The sequence below is a fragment of the Eulemur rufifrons genome, chromosome 18 (genome assembly GCF_041146395.1).
Source record: "Eulemur rufifrons isolate Redbay chromosome 18, OSU_ERuf_1, whole genome shotgun sequence".
Classification (NCBI taxonomy): Eukaryota; Metazoa; Chordata; class Mammalia; order Primates; family Lemuridae; genus Eulemur; species Eulemur rufifrons.
In genome coordinates, this window is record NC_091000.1 from 42204535 (window position 1) to 42226286 (window position 21752).

General features: G+C 37.0%; 1 protein-coding gene across 5 annotated transcripts in view; it reads left to right on the plus strand.

Moving 5' to 3' along the window:
* The window catches only part of RAPGEF2 (Rap guanine nucleotide exchange factor 2), a 240526-nt gene that overhangs the window by 58354 nt on the left and 160420 nt on the right, over positions 1–21752 (plus strand). For all 5 annotated transcript variants that reach the window (XM_069493495.1, XM_069493496.1, XM_069493493.1 and 2 more), the window contains exon 2: positions 19175–19245. In XM_069493495.1, coding sequence (XP_069349596.1) covers positions 19175–19245 — 71 coding nt within the window. The remainder of the gene's footprint in view (positions 1–19174; positions 19246–21752) is intronic.

A 21752-nucleotide genomic window follows, 5' to 3' on the forward strand; every position in this document is an offset into this window, starting at 1 on the left:
AAACCCCCAGGGCTCTGGCAGTGAGGCAGGGTGGGGGCAGAGGGCTGCTGGGTGAGGGGCAAGTGCTTCTAGAGGACAGAAGTATTGTTCTGGAGATAATAAATATTGACCAGACATTCTTACCTCTGCCTTGGGATTTTAGTCCCATTACTTTGTCTCATCAGTCAAATTAGAGAAGTGAACATAGCTATTCACTACAGAGCTCTCTGCCACTCAGGTTCCAGAATTCAACAAATCTAGACATTTCCTTGGGATTGTGGCGAGTAAATAGAAGTACAAGTTATGGTCTCATTCTGGAAGCATACTTCATTGAATAGTTGTCTGTATTGTCTTGCTCCCATAGATATTTCTTTTTTTTCTTTTTTCTTTTTTTTTTTGAGACAGAGTCTCACTTTGTTGCCCAGGCTAGAGTGAGTGCCGTGGCGTCAGCCTAGCTCACAGCAACCTCAAACTCCTGGGCTCAAGGGATCCTCTTGTCTCAGCCTCCCGAGTAGTTGGGACTACAGGCATGCACCACCATGCCCGGCTAATTTTTTCTATATATATTTTTAGCTGTCCATGTAATTTCTTTCTATTTTTTAGTAGAGATGGGGTCTCGCTCTTGCTCAGGCTGGTCTCGAACTCCTGAGCTCAAACGATCCGCCCACCTCGGCCTCCCAGAGTGCTAGGATTACAGGCCAGATATTTCATGTATACATTTGAAAAACCCAACAATAAAAAATCATTGATTATGCATAATGCATGAATAAATGTTTAGGAAATGAGTAGAGGGGAGAGACCAGGGGTCTGAGAAGGCTTCTCAGAGGACGTGTGAGTTGATGCTCATCGGGACGGATTGGGTGGTGGATGTGTACAAGGCCTGTGTCAGGAGGCAGCCAAGCAGGGTGGCGTGGAGAAGGCTGGGATGGACCTCAGACGCAGCCGGGGGCCTGTGCTGGAATGTGGCAATCAATGGGAGTATTTCAGCAGGGGAGGGGGGGCACAACCTAAAGAAAACTACTTTGGGTCCCTTCCTTTGTTTATGGGGTACGTGACGAAAGGTTGAGGGCCCTGAAAACGTCCACGTCACTGAAACCATAATGAAAAGTATGACAGGACACTTGACAGGATTAAAAAAACAACTAATTAAATGTGTGAAGAAAAATGAAAGGAATCGCTACAAGTAGCAACCCAGTTGACGAGAACTCCTACTTGGTTGTCGCTGGAATAGCTGGCACACTTGTGCCAGCAGCAGAAGTGGAGAAATCCCAAGGTGTGGTTAGTTGTTGGGGGAAATTTGGTGTGAAGTGTAATTAGTTACCATTTGAAGCTTTGTTTCAACAGCTTTGCAAATGGTAACTGATGAGCTGGTGATTGTGGTGGTTTGCAGGAAAAGTTAGGGTCCGGGAGTCATTTGTAAAGATAGGCTGAGAAGAGATGCAGTTGCTAAAGGAAAAAATCCTTATGAAGAAGAGCAACAGTTCAAAGTCCAGCCCTGGAGATGCCCAGGGGGAAGAGACCAGGTGCAGCCCACAGAGCCCCGTGTGGGGCCAGGGAGGGACCCCAAGGGGCAGGACTGGCCACACTCGCCTCCTTCCCTGGCATTTCATACACTCCTTCTTTTTATGGTTTTTCTTCTTCTTATCACTATCTTTTTTTATATACTTTATTTAATCTTGGTTGTCCCTTGTCGTACCCACAAGGACAGGGATTTTTGTCTGTTTTGTATGCTAGTCTTGGCACATGGGGAAAAAAGAAAATATTAATTTGTTTTAAAGAGATCATCAGTGATCTTGGAGAAAGGAGTTTCAGTAAATTTAGGGGCAAAGATGAGATTCCCAAGGGTTATATAATACTATATCTGGAAAGTTGAAAAAATGGACAAAAGGAATGTACCTCTCATTCCAAAATGTTGGCAGAGAACTAGAACTGTAGCCATAGAGCGTTTAGGAAGGGTTAGATGAAGGGTTTCTGAGGTGGGAAACTCGTGCGTTAGAGAGAGAATTACAGATGATGCAGAGAGAGCACAGTGAATGGTTTAAAAATCTGGTTGTATGTTATTTCTTGTGTAATCTTTTATGCTTCAATGACTTAGAAAAGACATATAAAAAGGTGATAATGAAGAAAAAGTACCCATTCTGGTTTTTTTTTCTGTTCTTTTTTAATTTGTAAAAATTTAATTTTTGCTGGGCACTAGTAGTAAAGGCAGAACTAACATGAATTTTTTTGTTGGGGGGTAGGTATGAGGGGGAATTAATTTTCCTGGTTTATCAGACTGTTTCCTACATTTCATGTTTTTACACTGAATCTCCTGCTTAAAAGGTAATTGGTCTTTTTCAGCAGTACCTGTATATTGGGTAGAATTCTCACTGGTGTGATAAAGCAAGGGTTTGTAAAGGTTACGTGTGGATCATTTAAATGGTATAATATTTCCGTTTGTGGGTAAAAAAGACAATGCTCTGGTTCCAGAGAATAAGAAATACAACAGATAGTATTTATCTGCCTTATATATTAAGGCTAAGCAGATATTAAATGACAAATAGGCACAAGTATTTTAATGCAGTAGATTTAGTTCCATAAACATTGATTTTGATTTACTAACATTTTTCTACTAAAAGTGAGGATCAGCTATAATGAAATGAAATTTAAAATAAGGTAGGGCTTTTATATATAAATATATGTTATCCTTCACATTTATCATGTTGCAAAGTCATACAGTTTTTATAAAAACCCCGGTGCCATTGCTCAAAGCATTTTTAGAATTTATGTTGGGGTTATTATCAGAGTTGCTTAGTAAATCCCACAAAGGAGTTACCTCTTTATATAATTGTATGTTGTTTCTAAGCCTGATTGAGCTTTAAATATCCACCTCCTTCACCAATCTTAGTTCGGGTGAGTGTTGGATGTTTCCAAAAGCCAGTTCTCCTCAGAAAGGATGAGAATCACTACTAATTCAAAAGGTGATATTCAAAAGAATGTGCTTACAGGTATTCCTGAAACACAGATACCAATGCAAGCATTCAGTAAGTAGCCTGAACATGAAACACAGATACCAATGCAAGCATTCAGTAAGTAGCCTGAACATTACTGGGAATGACCAGGGAATAGAGAGGAGACAAATCCATCCTCAGCCTTCCCTTTCCTTTTTTCCCCCTCCCCAGTTAGTTGCACAGTAGGCAGACTGGATGCTGGGCAGGGGAAGGCCAGGCCCCACACATGTTCAGCACAGCTGGTGATTCTGCAAAGTTGGGTTTCATCCCCAGCGCCCAGGGGCATGCAAATTTATTAGTACTTCTTGACAGAAGGCATCACTCTATATTAAATTATTATTGAGCCGTAATACATTTAAATAATTTGGTACAAAAAATGCTTTGGGAAGTACACCACTTTTCTAATGACAGAAGGACCTGATGCTAAATATAGGACATAATCACATTTCCTTATGCAGAGGAGGTTCTCAATAACAATTTGTCACGTGAAACAATGAGCAGTTACAGATATTTATCATTTTCTGTATACTAATTTGCTTTGTAGGTAGCTTGAGGATCCAAGGCTAGAAGAGAAGAATATATGTGATAGGATAGAGAAGTTTTGATACCAGCTGGCAGCAGTGGTGGAGTGGCAGAAAGCATTTGTTCAATTTGGGAGAATGAAAACTTGTCTTCTGATACCCATGATTCACAATTGAATTTCTCTCTTGCATTGTGGCCATTTGTGAGGATTTTTTAATCTATTCTAACAGACTGAGTTTCTTTGAGAGCCAGAGTGTGTTGTACCAATCTTTGTATCTCCCAGACAGCCTCCTGGCACAGTGCTCTGCAAAGACAAGTATTCAATATATTTACCAGTGAACTGTGAATGAAGGGAGGGGACAATATGAACAGATTTTCAATCTCTTCTACTCCCAGTCTCTGTTGAAATTTGAAACTAAATAGAAATTGTCATTTGCGTTAGGAAAAGTATAGATTATATTTGATAAAAGATTCCTTATTACATTTTAAATCCTGCTGTTCTCTGCTTTTTAAAAAGTTTACTTTTTAAATTGACACACAAGAATTGTGTATATTTATGGTTTACATGATGTTTTGAAATATGTATACATTGTGGAATGGCTGAATTGAGCTAATTAACATATGCATTACCACACATACTTATCTTATTTTGTGGTGAGGATACTTAAAATTTACTCTCAGTGATTTTTTTAAGCATACAATATATTGTTATTACCTATAGAAACCTTGTTGTACATTAGATATCTTGAACTTATTCCTCCTATGTAACTGAAATTTTGTATCCTGTAGCCAATATCTCCCCACATTCCCGTCTGTAACCACCATTCTACTTCTGCTTCTTTGAGTTTAACTTTTCTCGATTCCACATATAGGTTAGATCATGTGGTATTTGACTTATTTCACTTAACATGGTATCCTCCAGTTTCATTTATATTGTCACAAATGACAGGATTTCCTTCTTTTTTTTCTCTTAAGTTTGAATAGTACTCCATTATATGTGTGTGTGTGTGTGTGTGTGTGTGTATTTTCTTTATCCGTAGTTTATGGACACTTAGCTTGAATCCATCTTACATCTTAGTTATTGTGAATAATGCTGTGGTGAACATGGGAGTACACATATGTCATCCACATACTGATTTCATTTCCTTTGACTATATACCCAGTAGTGGGATTGCTGGATCATGGTAGTTCTCCTTTTAATTTCTTGAGGAGCCTCCGTATTGCTTTCCATAATGGCTGTACTAATTTATATTCCCACCAATAGTGAGCGGGGTGACTGGGCTATGACTGCTCCTCCCGCACCCTTTCCCCAAGTGTTTATCCGGTTGGATGGTTAAACGGTCCTGCTTCTCTTCCCCTCCATCTTTTATGGGTAGGTCTGAAAGAGACCAATTCTGAATAGTACCTAAAATTTCTGTAGCATTTTAGCTCATTTCTGACCAATAAAGGTGGAAGGCTTTAATTACAGATGTGGAATATTCTCACTTGGTTCTCTCATCCTCTTGAGAAATATAACAGTATAACAACTTTATGTAGCATTTACATTGTATTAGGTATTATAAGTAATCTAGAGATGATTTCAACTATGTGGGAGGATGTGTCTAGGTTATATACAAATGCTATACCTTTCTATTTAAGGAAAATTCTCGAGGGCGGGTCCTGGCACCAACCCCCGTGGATACTGAGGGACGACTATATTTTCTTTCATCTCATAGGTTGTCTCTTTAGTCTCTTTCCTTGGCTGTGCAGAAGCTTTTTAGTTTGATGTAAGTACACTTGTCTATTTTTGATTTTGTTGCCTGTGTTTTGGGGGTTGTATCCAAAAAATCATTGCCCAGACCAACATCGTGGAGCTTTTCTGCTTGTAGTAGTTTTACAGTTTCAGGTCTTACGTTTAAGTCATTATTTAATCCATTTTGAGTTGATTTTTGTATATGGTATGAGATAAGGGTCTAATTTTAGTCTTCTGTATTTAGATGTCCAGTTTTCTCAACACTTACTGAAGATACTGTCCTTTTCCCCTTTGTGTATTCTTGGCACCTTTGCTGAGAATCAGTTGACCATAAATGGTGGATTTATTTCTGGGCTTTCTGTTCTGTTCCATTGTCTACTTATTAAACTGTCTGCTATTAGAGTGTAGAGTACACTGTATTTTACTTTAAAAGTAGAAATTATCTAAGTATTATCTAAGTAAGAAAATAAAAATGAAAGACTAAAATGCTGTTCTCAGTATGTTGTGGGAGGTCTCTACAGCCTGAAACAATCTTGGCCAATACCAGAGAATTACTGGTGCCTCCTTCACCCTGAGACATCCCTCCCCCTTAGACGTTCATAATTGCCATTAAAAGTTGAATAATAGTGGTAGCCAGTGCTCAAAATAGAAAGTGCCTACTGTGTGCCAGGGCCCTGTTGAAGCACTTTGCAAAATCTTAATACTGTTATTATCTTCATTTTGCTGGTGAAGAAACTGAGCCCCAGAGAGGTTGAGTGACTGGTTCAGGGATGCAGAGCTAGTCAATGTCAGAGTCCGGTTCTGAATTCAGGACTTGTGGCTCAAGTGACTCATAATCTTAGCCCAGTGGCCTGGCAAGCAGAGAGTACATAGGGGAGTTTGCTGGCATGGCACACTCTGATTACCTACCCTGCCCAAACATCTTCCCACATTTCCTACAAATTTTCCATCTGTTCCAAGGCCCGGAATTCTACCAGAAGTTTTAGAATTTTCTTTAATGTAAAAAAAGTGTCTCTTAAAATTTTTTTAATAAAAAAATCTTACTTTGGGGGAGGGTCAAAATACCTAGAATGCTTTTCTCTGGAAAGTTTTGATACAGAGAGTAAGAGCTGGAAATTGAAGGTAAATAACTTTGGAAATTTGCAGTCCCCCTACCTGCACATTAGTAAATTGCCCAAGTAGGTGTCAGAGACACTAGTGTTCCAAGTGTTTGGATTTCATCAAGCATTGCCTTCCCCAAATATTATTCAAGAATTAGGATATCAACATAAGGTGGGCAATTAAAAAATTTCATCTATTAATGATAATAGGCAAAACAATGAACTACTATCTAGTATCAATATAATTTCTAATAATAACATAAGAGCAAAAGAAAAGGGAGGTTTGTGGTCCTATAATAAAGAAGAGCACTTTATTTATTTATTTTTAATTAATTAATTAATTTTTTTTGAGACAGAGTCTTGCTCTGTTGCCCGGGCTAGAGTGAGTGCCGTGGCGTCAGCCTAGCTCACAGCAACCTCAAACTCCTGGACTTACGTGATCCTACTGCCTCAGCCTCCCGAGTAGCTGAGACTACAGGCATGCGCCACCATGCCCGGCTAATTTTTTCTCTATATATTTTTAGTTGTCCAGATAAATTTCTTTCTGTTTTTAGTAGAGACAGGGTCTCGCTGTTGCTCAGGCTGGTCTCGAACTCCTGACCTCGAGTGATCCACCAGCCTCGGCCTCCCAGAGTGCTAGGATTACAGGCGTGAGCCACCGTGCCCGGCCTGTGGAGAGCACTTTAAATTGAATACATTTAGCTTATCAAAAATCTCACCCCATTTGTCTTTGTTCTCTCATTTTGCCACATACCAATGATGAAAATTTTCCTGGGGACCTACATTTGGAACCCTTGCACTAGCCTTCTTTGAAATGTGTCCTTTACCAGGAAAAGAGTTCACAGTGTCCTCTTCCTTCTTCTTGTATGGATCCTGTAGTTCTAGGATATAGTAGCTGGTAGACAAACTCAGCCACCCTTTGTAGCACTGGCTGTGAAGCAACACACATTTTAAGTTATATACAAGTGTTTAGGAAATGTGGAGTGGGAACCGTTGTCCTACCTTTCCTTCTCCTCTCCCTTTCTCTGTGGTAATTGCCTCCCGAGGAGGATCACTCACCACACCAAGGGCTCTTGGCTTCCTTCTGACTTCTGGAGGATCTTGGTAATGATGATCTGAGGGCTTTAGATGTTGGGCGTGCGAGGTTAGAGTGTTTCTGTCATGAAGGCAGAGGTCTCTTGATTTATGAATGTGATGGAGTCTGTCGTATAAATCAAATGTGCACATTTAAGCTGTAATGCATGCATGCTGCATCCTCTGTGAGTGGGAGAGCTAAAACACTTATCAGGAGGGTAAGTAAAAATGTTAGATTTTCACTTTGAAGGAGAGTTCAAAATATGAATTGAAAGGTAGGGTACTTCAGAAACTATGACCAACCTGCTATCACTTCTAGTGGAGCACTTAGTAGAAAATATATATAACATATATATTTTAAAAGTCCTTGATGTCTTCTTCAGAATATTCAGCAATGTGCTTCTTGTTCTATGACTGCTCCTCCCGCACCCTTTCCCCAAGTGTTGATCCGGTTGGATGGTTAAACGGTCCCGCTTCTCTTCCCCTCCATCTTTTATGGGTAGGTCTGAAAGAGACCAATTCTGAATAGTACCTAAAATTTCTGTAGCATTTCAGCTCATTTCTGACCAATAAAGGTGGAAGGCTTTAATCACAGATGTGGAATATTCTCACTTGGTTCTCTCATCCTCTTGAGAAATATAAAATTTGAGAATAAGTAATACTATTGGTGGGTTGACTCCTCAGTAAAACATTCAAGATGGGAAAAACAGATGTCAAATTATTTTTGTCTTTTGTCCTAGAAAAATGGCTGCAATGAAGTTTTCTATATTTAAAACCTGCTTCCATTCAGAGAGTGCTTCCTTTTTTGCTAAGGAGGCAATAAAGAGCCTGTGTCCTTAGTGACCTGTTCTGGTTTGCTTTTATTAAGACTGTCTAAACTCTACCACTGTAGAACTATTGAGGTTTGTATAGTGAACGGTTTAAAATGAGTACAGTTGGTTGTGCCTCTGGAATTAGGTTGGTGTTAGAAACTTGAGGCTTCCTGAGGGTGATTTGTGTAGACTCCATGGTCCCCTGCTGCAGAGATAGGAGTTCAGGGATGTATGGCAGCCCCCCTCTGCCCACCCTGTCTCAGCAAGGTTTCTACAAGGTTTAACCAGAGCCAGACTGTGTTTGGGAAATGAATTGAACACCAAGCTGAAGGTTTTAACTGTATTGTTTGCAGGAAAATTTAGGGGAAGGGTGTTTGGTTGACTTTTTTTAAAAATTGAAATCAAAGATTGTCCAGGAATCATTTTATTAGAGTGTGTGTGTGTTTGTGTCTGTGTCTCTATGTGTATACGATTTACATTTCTGTTTTTTTTTTTTACTTAATCAAATGTTAAAATGTAATCGTCCACAGCCTGCTAGCTTTAATGATGGAGAGCAAAAACCAGTGCAAATAATTTTTTAGTGTGTTAATCTACACATGTGAAATTAAAATTTGACTACAAATTTTGCAGTCTTAGAGTCTATTAAAATAATATAGTTACTTTTAAAATGAAGATATCTTTTGTTAAGTTTATTCTTCTTGCTGCCTAAGAGATGTGAATTCTGGGACGCAGTAGGCTTGGTGGTGTAATGCATTGTTCTCAAGGGGAAATATTTATACTGACTCTTGAAAACAAGAATTGTGGACTGAGTTGGACATTTGATATTATTTGTTCACAAGATGAGTTTTTGTTAAAACTAAATTGTTGGTTCTTCTAATGAGAAATTTTAATCTTCACAAATGAAAGTTGCTTACGTGATTATTTCCCCCAAGGACATGACAATGAACACGGTGTATAATTTGTGTTTTAAGTTGCTAAATACAGTACTGCACATTTAGTGATCATAAAAACTGCCTTGTGACTTCTCCTCTAGCTATATATAACCTTTGCATTTTCTTCAGTAACAAGCTCTTTGAGAATGAAGATCATAGGTGATACTTCATCTGTCCCTTAGAATTTATGAAGTACTTTCTATCTTCTTCAGCTCCTCTCTCGGCACGTGACTCCTGGCGTGGGCAGGCATGGTGGCTCCTTGACACCAACTTGAAGTAAAGGAGGAATATGGGACAAGGGAGTGTTTTGTTGTAACTCACAAGTCCATTGTGTAATTTTCATGGATAATTCATGAGCTCATTACTGTACAGTTACTTTTGTCTCAAGTTCAGTAATTGTTCAAAAACAATTTAAAATGGATTATAAAGAATTCATTTTTCAATGGAAAACACCTGAGGAAATTTTAGACAAACAGGGAATAACTTGAATCTTTATCTTTTACTTCTGGAGTTTTCCATACACGTGTGTCATAAAATTACAATGCTTGAGATCCTAAGGCTGAGGAAATATATCAGGCCCTATCATAGATGGCCAGTAGTGTGATTACCAGGTTTTCTTGGGCTTCCACATTGTGAATTTGAATGAAAGAAATAATCCTGGAGGATTGTTTTTCTTTTGGGTATAAATTAGTAAGATCAGAAACAGTATTTTGCCTTCATATGATTTAGGGTTAAAATAGTTGTTTAAGAATGTATGTAAGAATGTTATTGAAAACCATACACTCTTACCATGGGTTTTTTTTCCCTGCGTTTTCCAAAAGTATGTGATGACTTCACTCTCTTGGGTATGAGTAACTGGGATGGCACAAAACGCCTCAGCTGTCTAGTGAGCTGACATTTGCAGTTGCTCTGGTGCTTTACAAAGGTGTGTAGGATGGGGAGGCTGGTTTAAAATAAAAATTTCCCTGCTAGGGACAATAGAAATTGAACAGTTTTAATAGGGGTGCTGATGGACTTGTCCCCCCTCCCTGCCCCTTTTCTTTAGGGGCATGAAGAGAAAGGAAGCATCATATACTTTGAGATGATCTTAAAAATGCTTTAAAGACCCAGATCTCTGTGCAATGGAAGTGTGCCTGTGAGACCGATTACTGAGTTTTTGGGATCTAGGGAAGGACTGTTGGTCTGGTCTGCCACCTTGTGGTTATTTACAGAATTGTCTCAGCATCAGCTTCTGTAGGTATCAATTTTCCGAGGCGCTGAGCACCAAGATTGAAAACACATTCCCTCCGTTTCCTTCTCTCCCTGTTTCAGGGAATGCTCACCTTAAGATAGTGCTTATCTCCCACCCCCAGCAGGAACGTTGCCCTTTCCTTTCCTTGTACCCAGTGCATCCACAGTCTGTTGCTAGATGCAGAGATTAGAAAGAGGTGTAAGAAAAGACAGTGTCTTTGTTAAAGATGGTTGTTCTTTGATTGAGGAGCTAAAGTATAAACCCCGGAAAGTAAAGTGACCACACAGAGCACACGTGAAGGGCCAAGCATGAGTGGTAAAGGCAGTAAGAGGCTCAGTGGCTGAGAAGTGAAGTGGTCACTGCTTCTCACCAGGGATAGGGAGGAGTGTGTTTTAAGGGACACTGTGTTAGATTGCTGGTCATTCTCTGGAAAGGGTAGGTGAGTATTGGTGTTTGGGCTTCATTCCAGTGTGGGGAGCCTTGGAAACAGGTGGTTTGAATGTGTTGCGCTTGAAACAGTTTTAACAAGTACGTGCTCTGGAGGTAATAGGTATCCTCTGCCCCCACCCCAAACAGCAATGAAGACAGGTGAGGTTCATTTGTGGAGTTTTTGGCTAAAGTCATTAGTCTCTATGTGGTTTGTGAACCTGCTAGAAATACATGTTATACGATATTGTACACAACAAGGTTCTGTGGGATCCGTTTTGGGAAATACTGCAAAAAGCAGTGTTTTAGAAGGATTAACCTAATAAAATGCTGTTGTTCTATTTGTTATATTGAATTAATTAACCTAACAAAGTGCTGTTTTTCTGTTTTTATATTGAATTAATTCAATGTAACAGGTTTTCTTCAAATGATAGTTCAAAATTGTGTATTAGTTGTAGTGTGAATATATGTTAGAAGAAAATATTACATAACACTTCACTTTGTTTTCTGATACCATCCACAGATGAACAAATATCCAAGAATGGTGGCAAAATAAATTAGTGCTTCAAAGACAGTTTTAGTAACTCCAATGTGGCTTGAAACTTGTGGGAAGCTTCTTATAATTTTAAGATTGAAATGTAAATATTTTAAGGAATTTTTTTAAGGTAGAGAGTCTGTGGGTATTTATAAAGCAGACAATTTAGGGGCCCTTTATATTTTATAAATAAGTCATTTGACTTTTTGGGGATACAGATATATTCTAAAAGGATGCATTTATAAAAATTGTGATTATATATAGTAAATATTTCAGGAATATTTTAAATTTTGTGTTCTTAGGATTACTTGGGTTTGTATTCAGATCTCATAGTAAACTCAGCTACAATTTTTTGAGGATCTGTATGTGCCATGTGTTGTTGTGAAATTATGTGTTAATTTAGCCACACAGCCTTAGACACGGGACACACAGCTTGGGAATAGTGAGGACCAGGAATTCAAGTCTGCACCATCTGACTCCAAATCCCATATTCTTTCCATTACGTCCCTCGCCTTCTTAGGATGGCTCTTTTGTATGTTTTAGTGTGAAGTCTCCTAAATAAAACTTTTAACCACCATATCAGTAAACACAAAGGAACTTGTAGAACTTCTGTCTTTCTACCCCTCCTCCCCATTTGACTGCAGAAATACGTTTGAGCCTTGGATAATCTACCTTTTAACCCCCTTATTAATAATGTTCAAGATATAACTCTCTAATTCATTGTAGTGATATTTTGCCCAGAAGGATAAATTCCATTTCTGTCTTTCCAGGTTCTTCTCTGATGAATCCACAAGGGAGGATATGCTAGAGTTAGTATGGTACAGTCAGGACAGTTTCTGGCCTTGTGACCACTGCTACTTTAAGCAAGATATGGTGCTCTCTCGTCCTCCTTATGTTTAAATCCGTAGACATTTGCCACTTAGGCTGCAACCTCCACAGGCCTGCTAATTGTCACACAGTCTTGGCCTCAGTTCCTTGATAATTGAGATAGAGTCCTTTTTAAAGGAATCAATCTACTTCCAAATATAGTTAAATATATAGTTCATATATAAAACAAAACTCATTTTAAAGGAAAAAGAGATACATATTTTTTCTCACTGTGCAGTGCAAAATAATCCCCCCTCTTCGTTATTTTTTGTTATGTACAGCAGCAAGGAGTCTGTAGAGGACAGGAGTGAGTGCACCAGCATATGGTGTGGGCAGGCAGTGGGGGAAGGAGATGGAGGAATAGTTATCTTCTCTTAGTTCTCCAAAGACCATACTAAAATTTGCTGGATGTTATTAGTGAAATCTTGATGCTAGCAAACAAATGAAATTAAAAGCTAGTTTTAAGTGAATTTTAAGTTTGCCATGAGGCCTATTGCATATTCTGAATGAGTCTCTAAGGAGAAATTAGAGACAGAGCCCAAGATGTGGAGTGCTTTCCTTCTGACTTCTTTCCATTAGGCGTGTATTGTGATTACAGACTGAGCAAGGGGGTTGACTTTGGTTAGGGGGTGAACAATAACTCTCCTAAAGCACTTAGAGGATGCTTTTGGGTTTGAATCTGGTTTACATTTGGGGCAAAAAAAAAAAAAAAAAGTCTGTTTTTGATGGGAAAACTTTATTCTAATTACAGTGTCAATATCTTTGTCTACTGGGCTACAGTGGTTTTATAACTTTGATCTGCTTTCAGATAGCATCTAATTTTGACAGAAGGATGTCCTTCCTAGAGTAGAACGAAAGGCTTATTGTTCTAAAAAAAATGCTGCTTCCTGGCTAGAGCAATATGTTCCCGTTTATGCTCAATGACTAGAGAATTTTGGGGAAAAAATAGCTTGCATTTTTTCAGGGTCCTTTATAATACTAATAGTCATGTGAATTTTATTTGTCTTGGGAAGTACAGTTGGGGAGTTTAGAAATTACTCAGTTTGCATGTCATAGTTTCTTGACAAAAATGGAAATTGAAACGCTTTAGGTGATTTAACTCTCCAGCATTTTTTTTTTCTATAGTCCAGTTTGTTGAAGCATAGTTCATTCCGTGAATATGTCTCTTGTTTGTGTAGAGGAAAAAAAAAAAATTTAGAATCTAAGAATATGACTCCCTGAAGGCCATACTTTTTCCTTGGGCGTCTTAAGACAAAGTCTTGCTCTGTGAGGCCGCCTGTCTGGTTTTCCCTGTGGTTGAGCATTTCAGGTTGATTTGAGGAGCAGAACTTCCTCAGCACCCCACCCGTACTTTTTGTTTCCTTGCTGGGCAGAGGCATTTCCATGCCGTTTAGTAGATTATTTTAATAAAGGCCAACACTTAGGGGAAGTAAAGGTTGAGACAGAAGTGAAGGAATAGAAACAGGGGTGAGAACTGCAGGCAGGCAGGGAGTGGGGGTGGTTCCCAGCAGTGCAGAGCCCGATTGCTTTGCAGTGGCCTCTCATGCTGCTGATACATTGCATTTCTCTTGGTTGCGCTGCCTGAAATGTCATACCACTCAGAGATTTGTTTGGACTTTGGAAGTGCAAATGCCAGCAAAGAATTCAAGGAAGACAGTTCCAGGGCTCCCACCAATTGATCGTTCACACCTGCATCTGTGTTCAGATTGCCTGCCCTTTAATTTTCAGCCCAGGGCATAGTGACTTGGTGCATGGCTTAGCTAATGTGAGATCTCTGGACACCTTGTGAGAGGGTTTTAGAAAAAGTTGGTAGGATTGAAAAGGCAATATTTGCCTATTTCAAAATATTATTAAGTCCACCTTGCTCCAGGAAAGGAGAAGAAAACTTATTTTCCTTTTTACCTTTCAGTGCTGTTTACCTATGCAGTCTGTAGTCACTGGGAGATTTAATATGTGGCTACTAGGCTCTTTATTGAAGAAAGCTTAAACACAGATTCTTCCTTTCTTTGGTTTGCATTTCTTTTGCTTGTCTTTAGTCAACTTTCTTTCATTCCTCAGGGTAGGAGAGCAGAGATTTCTCAATGCCTTTGCCATATATAATTTCTCTGTTTTTTCTTCATACCCGGATCTGTGATGGTCATGTTCATATTGCACAGTGAAACATTACTTGTTTGTTGCCTGCCATCTAGACACCAATTTCTTACCACTCCTGTTAGCTACAATGAAGAAATCTCAAGTTCAGATACAATCTCTGTGTAAAGTCGTCTAGTTCAAGCTTGACAATACTGCCTGCCATTTCACAGAATACCGTAGCAGAATGATGTTGTCTGCTCTCCTAGTTTCTAAGCTTCTTGTGGCATCGGCCGTTTAAAGGAAGTTTCTCTTGGGATGACTTACTGTAAGAGTAATAGAAGAAACTCTGACCCTAATTATTAAATTCATTTAAGAAGTTTTTAATCTGGCTAGATATATAAAATACTCACATGAAACATGGGATTTTTGGGTTGTGTATTGCCTGAATACACATATTTAAAAGTACTCCACCAAATATATCATGATGATGTGAGGTGCGAATGTCTTATATGCAGGTACATACATACAGAAAGAAAAACTGCTTTAATTTGGTCATGTAATAATGGTATAACAGTGTCTATTGTCTGTTTCCTTTACTCTCTAATTTTTATGATGCAGGCTCCGCAACAACTTCCTAATTCATGCATTTATGTCAGTGAATTATAAGGAGGTAATATTCCATCATTGTTCCATATTTTTATTAACTAATCAACAATCTTATTTAATTTGCAAGTTATACATATTGTCTTAAGATAAAGAAGTAATGGTGATTATCCATATATTCTATTAATCATACAAATTATACATTCACACTCAATATTGTTTTTTTTTTTTTTTTTTTTTTTTTTCTTTTTGAGACAGAGTGTAGCTTTGTTGCCCAGGCTAGAGTGAGTGCCGTGGCATCAGCCTAGCTCACAGCAACCTCAAACGCCTGGGCTTAAGCAATCCTACTGCCTCAGCCTCCCGAGTAGCTGGGACTACAGGCATGCGCCACCATGCCCGGCTAATTTTTTTTTCTATATATATTTTAGTTGGCCAGATAATTTCTTTCTATTTTTAGTAGAGACGAGGTCTCGCTCATTGCTCAGGCTGGTCTCGAACTCCTGACCTTGAGCGATCCACCCGCCTCGGCCTCCCAGAGTGCTAGGATTACAGGCGTGAGCCACCGCGCCCGGCCTCACACTCAATATTGTTAAATCCACGTGTATTATACTGACACACATAATGTGTTATGACATCACTAACTTATTCAGTGTTGTGACTCTTACACGACTATGAAATTCCGTATTGTTAAAAAGCAACAGATTAATAAAGTGCCATTTGATCAAGGAACCAGCCCTTTTATTTTAAGTTTGTTTGGTTTAGTTGAAGGAGAAGACACTTTGTTATTTCAAGGCCTGTTTACCACTTGTTCTCTTTTAAGGCTTTAGGGCTGTTCCTTCCTTGATTCTGTCTCTAAGCTTCCAAATTCTTGCTTCTAAATGTTTCTTTTCCACTTCTCCCTCCTTTCCGGAAACAGATTTTAAAAATCTTGTTTCTTTCTAATACTTTTCCAAATATACTTTTTTGGCCAGTGTAAATTTATTTGCTTAATGGTTAAATGAATGTAAATAGACTGTTTGCTTAGGTAAAAGCCATGTAGGCCTTGGGCAGATTGTAATAGGTTGCCAGGTATTTCAGTGAATAAAATGTTGAACTTAAAAATTAGAATCAGAATATAAGCTCTTCAGAAATGGTAGGGCAGTTTTTCTGTCCTATGTAATGACTGCAAATGATATACAAATTCATAACATTTAAACTAGAATGTGAACTTTAGGGTTGTCCAGAAGGACCTTTTATGATACGCATTAAAGAAAGAAAAATTCTCATTAATTAGGACATTTTTATTGGGTTTCCCTAACTGCAAATAGAACATTATGATTGGAGTCTGATTGCTTCTAAAGAAGGGATTTAGGAGCTTTAGGAATACACATTTGGTTATTTGGATGTTGGAAAAGGTTGTTTCTACTTTCTTATTTGTATTGAATTTATAAGGCCTATTTTTACAGTTCAATCTTTAGATTTTTAAAAGACTTCTCGGAAGTATCAGACTACACATGAGTAAGTTGAAAGGTCGTCAGTTTATTTGAAAATTGACCACCAGAGGGTGACATTTTAAATTCTTAATATTGATAAGTTTTAAATTGGGATGATTTAAAATTATAAATCAAGTCTTCCCCCCCCCCACACCATAATACTGTTTTAAGGACTACAATGAAATATTTTAGGCTGAAAACTTTCTTAGTATCTTCTTAGAAAACATTTCTAATTCCTTATCTAGTTAGTTTGAATTATTATCATCTGTGCCCTTAATATATAAAATGTAATTGCACAAGAGTTCTAATTGTTCTTAAATGTTTTCCTAAGACCACATTTTTTTCTTAATTAAAAGGATTAAATTTAATCAAGAGAGTATGACTTGTACACTGAAATTGAAAACAATGTTGAAAGAAATTAAAGAAGACCTAAATAAATAGAAAGACATTCCATATCATGGATCAGGAGACTTAATATTGTCAAGAGGGCAGTATTGCCTGAATTGATCTGCAGATTCAGTGCAGTCTTTTAAAAATCCCAGGTGGCTTTTTTGCACGCATTGATAAGCTGATCCAAAAATTCAGACTGAAGATGCAAGGCTCCAAAAATAGAAGAAGGTTAGAATACTTTATACTTTCTGATTTCAAAACTTAACCTTAAAGCTGCATAATCAAGACAGTGTGGCACTGGCATTAGAATAGACACATAGACCAATGGAATAGAATTGAGAGTCCAGAAACAAACTGTGACATTTATGGCCAATTGGTTCTTTTTCAACAAGCACACCGATACAGTTGAATGGGGGAGAGAAGAATGTTTTCATCAAATGGTTCTGGGACAACTGGATATCCACATGCAAAAGAATAAAATCGGACCCCTATCTCATACTACATACAAAAATTAACTCAAAATAGATCATAGACCTAAAAGTGAGAGCTAAAACTATGGAATTCTTAGAAGGAAATTTAATAGTAAATCTTCATGATCCTTGTATTAGGTAATGGTTTATTAAATATGACTTTAAAAGCTCATGCAACAAAAGAAAAAATAAGTTGGGTTTCATCAAAATTAAAACTTTGTGCTTCAAAAGGACACCATCAAGTAAGTAAAAAGATGGAGAATGGGAGAAAATATTTGCCAATTATGTATCTGATAAGGACCTTCTATCCAGAGTATATAAAGGGCTCTTACAATTTGATAAAAAGATGACCCAATTAAAACATGAATGAAGAATTTGAATAGACATCATTTATCTGAAGAAGTTACATAAATGGCCAAAAAGCACATGAAAAGATGCTTAGCATCTTTAGTCCTTAGGGAAATGCAGATCAAAACCACAATGAGATACCACTTCACACCTGGTAAGATGGTTAAAACAAAAAGGACAATAACGAGTGGTTGGCAAGGGTGTAGAGAAATCGGCTTTCTCATATGTTACTGGTGGGATTATAAAGTTGTGCAGCCACTTAGAAAAGCAGTTTGGCAGCTCCTTATAGGGTTAAACATAAGGTTACCATGTGAACCAGCAATTTCACTGGTAGGTATATACCCATGAGAATTGAAAATGGTGTTCAAACAAAAACTTATACACAAGAGTTCATAGCAGCATTATTCATAATGGGCAAAAAGTGAGAAAAACACACATGTCCACCAATTGATAAACAAATTAATATAATATGCATCTACAATGAAGTATTATTTGGCAATAAAAGGAAAGTACTGTTACATGCTATAACACGGATGAACCTTGAAAGCATTATGCTAAGTAAAAGAAGCCCATCCCCAGAGGTCATACATATATTCCATTGTGCAATTTCCATCATGAAATGTCCAGAATAGGTAAATCCATAGAAACAAAGATTAGTGGTTGCCAGGAGCTTGGGGTAAGGAGAAATGGAGAATGACTGCTGATGGGTATGGGGTTTTTACTTGGGATGCTGAAAATGCTATGAAATTAGTGATGATTGTACAACAAACTACTGAGTTAATTTTAAAAGGATAAATTTTATGATATGAGAATTATCGCTCAATAAAGCTGTTACTTAAAAAAGGGGAGGATTATTTTACAAATTTCTTAAAATACCTTTGTTTTAAGTTTTGACTAAGATTTAGGGGAGGAGTAAATATCCACTCATATTCTTGTTATCACAAACTGTGTGTAATCCTTGATATTCATTAGAGTCTTAAAATACTAATTCCTTGCTGGCTTCTTAAATATGAAAATAAATAGGACTTTGAATTTGTACCTGTTCTGAACTTTCATGAATAACTTTGGATCTTTTTTTCTATTTACTGCAGTGTGAACTAGGAAAACAAGGCGTGTTGCCTTTGTTAAAAGAAAATATTTAAATGTAAATATTATATATAAGAAAAGTCATTTTGGTAAGAACTGAAAAAAACTGAATTCATACTCAGTTTTTAAGTGTATTCTTGATATAATGTGCATTAATTTTATATTGACTAAGAAAATTTGATTTAATAATGGTATTGGCAACTATCTATGAAATTAAAATGTTAGATTTGCTATTTTGATGTAAAAGGCAGAAAATAGGTGATTAAAAAATAACTAATGAGGAATTTATTTTCATTAATTTGTTGATTTCTTTTGTATTTTCGGTAGGTTTTGTGCATATCCCCAAAGCAAATGTAATGGATGACATTTGTGCAATTCAGCTTTTCTTTTAATGTTTAATGTCTAAGAAAACATGTATTTTTTAAAAAAGCTATCCATAGCTTAATTTGATCTATAGATATAATAATGACTTATTTTAGAAATCTCTTTTCCTGACAAGTCTAATACTTCCTATCCTTTTCTTTTCAAACAGGATCTGGAAATAGTGTACTCCTATTTACATGGTATGGAAGCCTTATCAAACTTGAGAGAGCATCAACTTAGGTATGTCATTTTAATATTAATTTAATAATAATAGAATTTAATTAATAAAATGCTAGAATTTTTGCTTTTATTATTTTTAACTGGCAATAATTATACATATTTATGGGGTACAGTGGGATATTTCAATACATGCATGTATATAGTGTGTAATGATCATATTAGGGTAATTAGCGTATCACCTCAAACATTTATCATTTCTTTGCATTGGGAACACATTTTTAGCTATTTGAAAATATAACGTCAGTTGTTAATTATAGTCACCCTATACAGTGCTATAGAACACTAGAACTTATTCCTCCTATTATGAATGCTAGAATTTTTATATGATCATTTATTATAGCTAAGAAGTGGGCTTAAAGAAAACTTATGAAAACTCTGCTTCATCCAGCCCTTGTACTTGTACTTGGCCTTAAAAGTTTTACAAAATTACATTCAATTGTATCTAATAATTTTTGACATTTTCATCCTAGTAATATTCTCCCACCCCCACTCTGGTGTCTGTCTGTCTCTATGAAAAGAATAAACACTACTTGGTGACTATATCAAAAGTGGCACTATTTGCCATACTGGCAAATAAAAACCTACTACTTAGCACTCAAATACATTAGGAACCAGAACTTCCATGTATCTATTTCAATAAATTTAGGGGATACAAGTGCAGTTTTGTAACATGGGTACGCAACACTTTTAATTATTCAAAGAATGATCAGGTTCATTATTTTAGTATCTAGGTCTTTGTAGCAATATGTTTATTGCACTAAGTAGACTGCCTCTTTCTGGGAAACACACTTTATACCATTTTTGCTTTTACATAGTCCACTCATATAAAAATCTTAACAATTCTGTTATACAGTGATACAGTAACTTCATTTATGGTTATCTGGGCTTCATATTAAAGAATAGAAGTGAATTTACATTAATTAGAATAGAAAATAAAGGACTCTGGGAAGATGAATAACTATAAACACCAAGTAGGACATAACGGGAAGGTCTTGTTTTCTCCAGCTCTATCTAGTTGTGTTGAGGCCAAATCAGTGAGACCAAAGAATGAGGACAAGTGGTTTGAGGAAAAGGAAAGAGAAGTTTATTAATTTGCCAGCAAATTAAGTGGGCAGCAGACCAGCATCTCAAAAGACCACCATCCTGCCTTTAAGCAAAAGTACAGGGCTTTTTAAGGGGGGGGGTTCGGTGGTTGGGCTCCTGGGCTCTGGTCTGTGTGACCAGTGTCACATGTTATGGCTTCGGGCTATTGTTAAACTATAGTTGGTGCTTTCAGTAGACCTTATCTCCAGTGAAGACTGATCTCAAGACCCTCATCCAGACAATTATGTTGAGCCATCTCCTGTGGTTTAAGATGCTGGAAAACAGTTTTCCTGCTCTTTGATTACTGGCCTTGGGCAGGAATGCAGGTTTTAATTCCCAGAAAGGGCTGGAGGTTTTAAAGACACAAATCCAAAAATATTTTGCTCTTTTTCAGAACTTTACCTCTGTTACACCAGCAGTTTTTAATTATGAAAGGAGTACTTTTTCTGTGTATTTCCCCTTTACTCTTTAAACACTAATTAATTTGTGAGCATGTCAATTTCATATTTAGTTGTTAATTGAAAAAAGTATCAAGAGGATTGAGTAGTTCTAAAATTAAATTTTTAATGAAAATCATTTAAAGTAGATTGCAGATTAAATGTTTAAAAATTCAGTCAAGTTTTATTAGAAAGGGCAAAACCATTGGGATTTTAAAAGATGGTTCAAATTAGAACAAGAATAATTTTTACAGTGTGTAACTTTCATTTTATGTTTTGTGATGACAGGTTTCCCAAGGAAAAAAACTGCAGTAGCAATTGTTGATTTAATCAAGTGTGTTTAATCCTTAAATGCAAATATAACTAATTATTAATAATATGCAAATACAAATGACACATTCCCCTTATGCCCATAAAACTACACACATGTAATATTTAGATACATTGATTATATTTTGTATGTTTCCAGTGTTTGGTTATAAAATTATTTAGATAATAGGAATTCTATGAACTAGAATAAGGATTTTTAATACTTATGGAAATTTTCATTACAAAAGTAGAAATGATGATACAATGAAGTTTCATACACCCATCAGCCAGCTTAAGAACTGTCAACTTTCTGCAGTTTCAAAGGTAATTTTTGATTAGAAATACTTGATTAATTCAAGGATATAGTTTGGTCTGTTTACACCTTGCAAAGTCTGTTTTGGAGCCTATATAGTTTTGCTTGTTGGGAAGAACTTACAGGGTGGGGCCTTTAAGATGTTTATTTTATTGTGCTTCTGTTGAAAAGTCACATTTATGGAAATTATTAGCTTAAACTGACTTAAGTCCATTTTTAGAACAAGATCAAGATACCATATAATAACAAAAATAGAGGTACAGATAAGCCCCATGACTTGGATAAACTATGTATTACCATTTCTGGGAAATATACATCTCCTTTAGAGAAGTTATTTTCTTTCAATTTTATAAATAAAGGTGTCA